We start from the raw sequence: 8,007 nt of genomic DNA on the forward strand, positions 1-8,007 counted from the left end.
TTGTCACTAAAAAAAAGGTAGATTAAAACACAATTCATATGTTGAACAAAAAAAAAAGGAAAAGGTTGCTTCTTTTGTTGTAAAAAAAAGTGGTATATACATTGTTGAGGTAACTTGTTGTGAGCGATGAACAATCATAGTCCCACAAACTAACACAATTTTTATTTTTCACAATTTATAATTTGCAAAAGAAAATTTTACAAAACAAGTTAACAATTTATGGCACTAGACTTAAGTAAATCTAACTTGTTTCTTAATGTTGAGTTAAACTAACAAGATTAAAATATATAAATCCCAATACCACATAATTGTATCACATATTAAAAAATAGACACAATTACACTTAATCAATTATAATACCCATATGAAAATCCAACCTAATTGGAAGTTTATTGATATGTTATTAGATGTGATCAAATGTATTAAGTTTTAAGAAAAAAGATGTCATTAAGTGTGGTGGGATATATTGAATTTTAAGTAAAAAAATAATATTAGATGTTGCGGGGGCCCGAGGACCAAGGAAAGGGTTGTTGAACTATAGAGTTGATATTGGAGCATTACATGTCTGAAGAGGGAGGTTATCCAAGGATAAGAGGAAAAGAGGCAAAAGGTTTTTAGGAGTTTCAGGTGGGAAGGATTCACTGAAGAAAGAGAATCATGAGAAGTAGGAGAAGTTTCCAGCAAGAAGTAGCATATTGCCTTCGCACTAAATAATGGGCAACAACTTTAACAACTGCATTGATTAGAAAGTGACTTGAACAATGTAATTTACAACTAAGCAACTCCTTCGACCACCTTTCTCAAATGTTTAATAGGAGGACAGGTATTACTATAAGAAATTTGGTAGGTAAAGATTGGGGGTCAAGATGTGAAGTGGAGGGAGTATATAAGAAAAAGACAGTTCTCAAAGATGAAGGAGGTACACAAACATCAGAAAGCAAAAAAAAAGTAACAATAAGAGCATTAATAGAAGAGAGTGAAAAGTGTATTTTTCAGTGTATTATTGGCCTCCTCGAGTACTTTTGTACTTAAACATTTGCTCACATACTCTATAATATTAAGCCTTTCTTCCTTATTTCCATCCTCAGGCCAAGCCCTCTCTTATTGTTTAATTCCCTCTTTTACAAATTTATTAATTTGGGCTATAATTGAACTGTCCAAACCCATTGTTCTAAGAGGGCTTAGGTTGTTAGATTTTTTGGTCCCTATAGATGTGGTAAGATGTATTATAATACCCACATGAAAATCCAACATAATTAGAAGTTTATTGAGATGTTATTAAGTGTGGTAGAATGTATTAAGTTTTAAGTAAAAAGATGTCATTATGTGTAGTATGATATATTGAGTTTTAAATAAAAAACTGATATGACAATTTTTTATTGAATAGTATAAAATATAGGTTCTACACTCAAACAACTTTTCAAGTTTAGCGATGAACCTACTACTATCTTAAAAGGTCAAAATATTCCTATACTTAACCCGCTGCCCTCCTCCCTCCCACCTAACTTTTCAAGTCAATACGAAGAAGGGGTGGAATAAATGAGGGGCTTATGGGTGTAATCCCCAAACCCACCTTAAATAAAAGGAAAACTCCAACTCCTAAGTCCTAAGGTTATTTATTTGTTTGTTTTTGCTTGGTTAGAACTTAGAAATACTACTACAGAAAACCAGAGGTAACTCCCAAGGTAGCTTAAGTAGCTATAAAACCAACATCCAACCACCTAAAAGGAGTATTAACTTATAAAAAGCTTCCAAGAAAAATGCAAAGATCACCAATGGAGTATGCTGCTTGTATACATTGGGTGTATTCAGTTATGATGCAGTAAAGAGAAAGAAAATGCTGCAATCAAGTTTGTTTGCACCATACATAAAAAATTCATTGGCATTTTGTAGCTTCCCAACTAAGAGGTCAATAATATATCTCCATTTCCATGATAAGTAATCTGTAAGATTAAAACCAATCGAACCATAAACTGAATTCCTTACTAAGATGATCCAACGCAAATATATTACTGTCATTTTGATACACACTTAAACTGCCACTGCATGGATCCTTTATATAACTTACTTAGATTAGCAGTACCAAAACCGCTTTTGGGACAATGCATTGCACAAGGGAAACTAATCAAATCAAGCATAAATGCATTGTTGTAGACATCCTAAATGATAAGATATAACAGTTCTTAAAAGGGCAAATAAGCAACTTCAAGAGCTGGCCAAGGACTCGATTAGGAGCTGGTAACCCTCTGGTACTGCTGTCTGTCTCTGAACACACTCTGCCAGGGCAGGAACATCAGCGTTGAGGTCTAAAAATCTGGCCAGTAAAAGCAGCAAATGAAAATCGGATATTCGCTTCACAAAAGGAAGACTCTTCGTCCTGTCCAGATGATTTTTCAGCGCCTTAAGCGTCACATGGGTAATCCGATTCTCAATGGGAAAAGATGATGACAATGGACCCTGCATAGCAACCAAGATTCAGATTAGTGCCTTAGTAGTACCCTTGCAGCATAGAAGCAAATGAATTATAGAAGATTTGTAGAACATGTAAGACGCAACAAGAAGACAAGTTAATGCTGCAACAAAATCTTCACAGTTGAAAATGAATCTCCAAATATTAAACACAAAGGACCGCAAATAAATGTCTCTCATACAGATATACCACTTTGCAGTAGATAGATCAAAAAGTAGTTTAAAGTGCAAAAGTCATGAGACTCATGGCTATGTATTTTTTCCATGGACAATGACTACGGATTCTTTTGATATTCCTTTAATGGAAATAGAATAGTTTGCTTCCCGAACATTATAGAAACCTTATTAGTAAGTTCCAACAGCTTTGGATGATCAAAATTGCAGTGAAACAAACAAACATGCATAGACCAGCTTATCATGGTATGCCTTAACACAAAATTCTAGAATTGCAAACAATAACCAACAAAGATAATCCAGCAACAAGACAAGAGCCTTGTAGTTCATTGGGCACTTTCTAGCATTTCTAACCTAGTATTTCTAACGAAGACATTCAAAGTTCAAATCTTGCCTCCCCCAACTATTAAATTATCAAAATTCATAAATTGGTACTTTCCTTTAGATTGTTGCTTTTGGACATATGTTAATAAAAAAAATTTCATGATCCTAGTTGTCATCAAGATTAGCAGAGACTATTATTATCCATTTATGAATTGGGTGTCCTTGCATTTACATAAGAATTCAACCTTGTAAAAATCTGACATCAGCTCATGGAATAATTATAAGATTAAAAATCTACCTTTCGCCCTTGGAATATGGTTATTGCACCCACTTATGTATGAGATATTAGTTCCTCATGCTCTGTTTGCTAGCCAGAGCCTTAGTCTAGTAGTTAAAGGTGTTGAAAATCTTTTGATTGGACATGGTTCAACATTCTATCACTTATACCTAACTGTCACCGAGATGCAGACATCACTTGCACCAGATCTCTTTCTAGGAATAGCCATTAATCTAAAGAATTCTTTTGTTTGCTTAAAACAGAAAAGAGATTAGATGCTACGGAAAACCATCCAACTTTTCCCTTCTACAATAAGTAAAATGCACCCAAACTCTCCCCCTCCCCCCCAACCCCAACCTGGGGGGCCAAAGAAAATAGTAGTAAAATTATATATTAATATCAAAGGAAATCTGTTTGGATCACACACACACACACAGAGACATAACATCTGCAAGTTCTTTTTGACAGAACTGAATCAGGAGTAAAAAAAAAAAAGCAGTTTTGTCTTTTCTATGTCCATTGTTCGGTTTCTCAAATGTGACAAGTAGACAGCAAGTAATGCACAAAAACAATCACAAATAATGAGCCATAATTGGATCGCATCAGGAATCTAATTACCCTAAGAATTATGACCTTGCTTGGTCCAGGTTACACTCTACTGAAAATCTGGCAACCTTAAATATAATTCTCAACTTCAAACTCAAATTCATTAACCTCAAATTTTGTCCTATTCATTCATTTGCCCCTTCCTTTTTTGGCAAGTGCTAAAGAGTTTTCTTCTTTATGGCCTAAAGAAGAGTCATTGGAGCCCCTTCTCAAAAACTAAAGGGAAATGAAGGGTAATACCTCAATTCCCCCTATTCCATTCCCTTCCCTCTTAATTTATCCATTCCTTTTCTTTACAAACTTTCAAATATGTAGTGTAATAAGTGATTTATCAAAGCCATCGTCATCGTAAGCTTCGCAATTTCCTCACTTAATAATACTATGAAAAGCACAACCATAAATAATTAAACACAACAACAATTCAACATAATTAAAACAACCCCAATAACACGAACCAAACATAAAAGCAAAAACAGAGTCTTTAAGCCATACCTGGTGATCGAAAATCTTAACCACGACCAAGAAAAAATCATTGTCAACCTCCCTAGTATCCTTAACCCCAACAACCACATCCTTCTTCATTTTGGAAAGCTTAGGATCGTCGTCTTCAGCAATCTCGGTCTCGAACAACCCATCCTTAAACAACTTCACACAATTGTCACTCATCTGAAAGGCCTCAAAGTGCACGTCAGCACCGCCATCCTCATTCACCTCAAGCTTCACAATCGCAGTGACCCACTCTTTAAGCCCACTCTCAGCATGAAACTCCGCAGCCTGAAGAATTTCCTTGTTAGACATGGTGTAATCCTTCTTATCCTGACTGATTGTCTGTGTGAATATGAACCCAACTTTCCTCATCCCCAAACCAATACCAATGGCTTCCACAAGCTTTTCCTCATCTGGGTCTCGGAGTATAGCCAAATTCTCCTCAGTCCCTTGCTGCGGAGGCTCGTAGATGAAGTCCACCTCGACTTTTCCGGTCTCCGAAACGGTACCGTACATGAACCCACATCGCTTCACGCCAAACGCCAGCGTTTCATTCACGTAGTGCTGGAACGCGTGCGCGGAATCGCGATCGAACGACACGAGCTCGCAATGTGGGTTCTCCTGGCGCGTGACCCTCACTTGCTTCGCGATTAGGTCGTCCATGGTCATCTTCCGGCCGAAGGAGCCGGCTGGGTTGAAATTCCTCGGGCCCGAAACGTTGCGCTCGCCGTCGTAGGCGAGGAAGACGATGGAGCCGTGCGCGAGGTTAAGGGACGAGAGGGTGGCGTTGGGGTTTGCCATGTCCGTGAAATTGAGAAGATCGGCTGGGGTTTTGGACAAGAGGAGGTTTTGGTTGGTGGAGAGGGTTTGGTTTTGGATTGGGATTTGGAGTTGGGATTGGATTAGGGTTTTGAGTTGCGAGACTGTGATTTGGGGGTTTTCGATGGAGACTCGCTCTAACCCATCGCGGCTTCGGACTCGCAGCTGAATCATCTTCTTTGTGGTGAATGTTGATCGACTATGGCGAAATAAATAAACCGTTGATTTTTGGAGTCGAATGAGATGAAGAATTTGTGTTGAGAAAACTCGGGCGGTTTTATATATATATGGTGGTTTGCAGATGCAGTGAGATTGAAGTGAGAGAGTTTCTGGAATTTGTTGGTTTCTTGGAGGAGGAGGAACAGGAAAAGAAGATATACGACAGGGAATAGTTACTTAACTTGCCGAGAGGAAAAGAATTATAAATAATTGAAGATTAATCCCCCTATGCTCTCATGTTTTTTTTTTTTTTTTTGCTATCTGCTCTCGTGTAATTTTGATTTTATTCTCTGAATAGGGAGAAATTATATGCTTGTTTAACATTGTTGAGATATTTTTGGCTCAGCAATGTTAAATAGGTAAAACTTTTTTAATAGAACGGTAGATTGTTAGATTGTATCATTTATTCACTATAAGAATTTTATAATTTCTCCTAAATAGGTGACTAGTTATTGTGATATTTTAATCATAGTAGCCTCTAATCACTTTCGAGCTAAGACTTCACTTTGATAAAGTATAAGGAATACTAACACCCTTATCCTTATTCAAAAAAAAATAAAAATAAAGGGAATACGGGTTTGTTTAGTCTCTAATTTTAAACTCACATTTTTACATTTTAAACAATATTATATATATTTTTACACACTTTTTCATCTACTTATTTCAAAAAATTACAAGAATCTCATTTCAAACTACTTTACCAAACACCCCTAACACATCACTTGTAGGAGATGATAACTCGAGCATGTTAAGACCCTAATTTAATGAAATATAAAGAATGCTAACACGTCATTAATAAAGAATGAGTAACTAGAACCCAAAATGTACATCATAACGGAATCTTGTTGGCCTAAGATCCAAGCCGTTTAGGCTGCTAAAAGCAGTGGGGATACCGGATACGTATCCTGTGTGTTTGTATTTATTTTATTTATTTATTTATTTTTTTATGGGATGTGTTTGTATTTATTTTGATTTGACCACCTCTAAATTGGGATTATTTTGATTTATATTTTATACCTATAGTTATTTTGATTAATCTAGCACTTAACTGATAGTTAAGCACGACACATTAACACGTTGACAAAAAAAAGAGTGTCCAAATTAAAATTAAAATCAAAATTTTGAAAATTTAAGAGTTAAAAAAAAAAAAAAAAACTTGTGTGATGTGCAATTTATTAGTAAAAGAATTACTATATGAATCCTGAAAATGGAATTGCTAGTTGGGGACCCAAGTGGGTGGGTGGAGATGCTGACATGGAAGGATGAAGGGCAGTGCTGGTGCTGGTGCTGGTGCTGGGCTACTAATAATGGGAATCAATCACAGTTACGTGAGGAAGATATGTAATGTAGGGGATAGGAAGCCAAATTGGGTTTATGAGGAAGAATAAAGGCTTTTTTTATGGGCCCCTAAGTGAGTCTAAACGACGTGAAAATGTAGGTCCATTATTGTCCCAAATCGTGGTTAACAAAAGCCCAAGTCTCATCCAGTTCTTAGTCCAAACAGATCTAAACTTACATCTTTTGTTTTGGACAAGCTGTTTGGTTCTTCTTAGAGATTGTGGAATGGAGGTAAAATTATTCTTTCTTCTTTTTTAAATCAATTTATTCAGGGCAAAGTAAACTACGCTGGTATGGTTCTATTATTATGGTATTTTTGCTGAGTTAGGATTATAAAAATTGTTCAACTTATAAACGTGATTAATTGTTTGATCTGTTAGGGTTAGGGTTAGGGTTAGTGTTAGTGTTAGTGTTAGTATACTATAATTGTTATGTTTTAGGCTTTTTTTTTAAAAAAAAAAAACTTACCTTCAGTATTTTTTTAACTAGGAATGACATTTGCTACCTGACCTGACTCCACCTAATCTGATAAATAGTAGGGTCGGGTTTGAGTATTTAAAATAAAACATGAATCGGGTCCAGGTTTTGGTAATACCTGGCCTGAACTTGGACCCAATCCACTTAAATGTTAAATTACCAAAAAACCTCACACGCACACTTGGGCCCAAATCTAGCATGGCTAAACAAGGTTCGTGGGGGCCTGACAGGGTGGATATAAAAAAAAAAAAACCGTTTATTAAACGGGGCAGGTTTGGGTAATAGGTCTGGGCCTGCGGGGTAGGTTAGGGCACAAAGAAACTCGACCCATTGCCCTTTTTTTTATGTTTTACTTTCAGACATAAGTTGAACATGCAACAATCTCCAGCTTCGTTTGTAGAACCTTTGGCTCCAAAAGGTGGGTAGTAGTGTGTGCCATAATAAGTTTGAGCCACTCAAAATTTTTTACTAGTATATTTTTGTGTCCTACTCTATTTCATTTTATTTGATATATTTATGGCGTAAATGCACTTTTAGTCCCTACATTTTGACGTTTTCCCATTTTAGTCCCTACATTTTATTTTTTCCACTTTTAGTCCCTAAACCAATTAACGCGTTCCATTTTAGTCCTTTCCGTCAGTCAACCAATGGAAATTGCTGAGGTGGCAGCCAGAAGAATTAAAATATTATAAAAAATGCCACATCACCTGACACATCAGCATATAAATTTCAAAAATTAATTTATTAATTTTAACAAAATTAAAAAACATAAAAACAAAATTTAAAACATAAAAACACATCAGAAAATCAAACCAAGA

The 8,007-nt window shown here is 36.0% G+C and overlaps 1 protein-coding gene across 1 annotated transcript; it reads right to left on the reverse strand.

Annotated features, from left to right (window-relative positions):
* Positions 1 to 1,951: 1,951 nt before the first annotated feature.
* LOC112002333 (NPL4-like protein 2) lies at positions 1,952 to 5,615 on the reverse strand. Its single transcript, XM_024034483.2, has 2 exons — positions 4,343 to 5,615; positions 1,952 to 2,457 (listed from the first exon to the last, which is right to left on the reverse strand). Exons 1-2 carry the CDS (start codon positions 5,327 to 5,329, stop codon positions 2,206 to 2,208), a joined length of 1,239 nt encoding a protein of 412 aa, XP_023890251.1. The 5' UTR covers positions 5,330 to 5,615; the 3' UTR covers positions 1,952 to 2,205.
* Between the last annotated feature and the right edge of the window lie 2,392 nt (positions 5,616 to 8,007).

The sequence above is a fragment of the Quercus suber genome, unplaced genomic scaffold (assembly GCF_002906115.3).
Source record: "Quercus suber isolate HL8 unplaced genomic scaffold, Cork oak 2.0 scaffold_183, whole genome shotgun sequence".
In the NCBI taxonomy this organism is placed as follows: Eukaryota; Viridiplantae; Streptophyta; class Magnoliopsida; order Fagales; family Fagaceae; genus Quercus; species Quercus suber.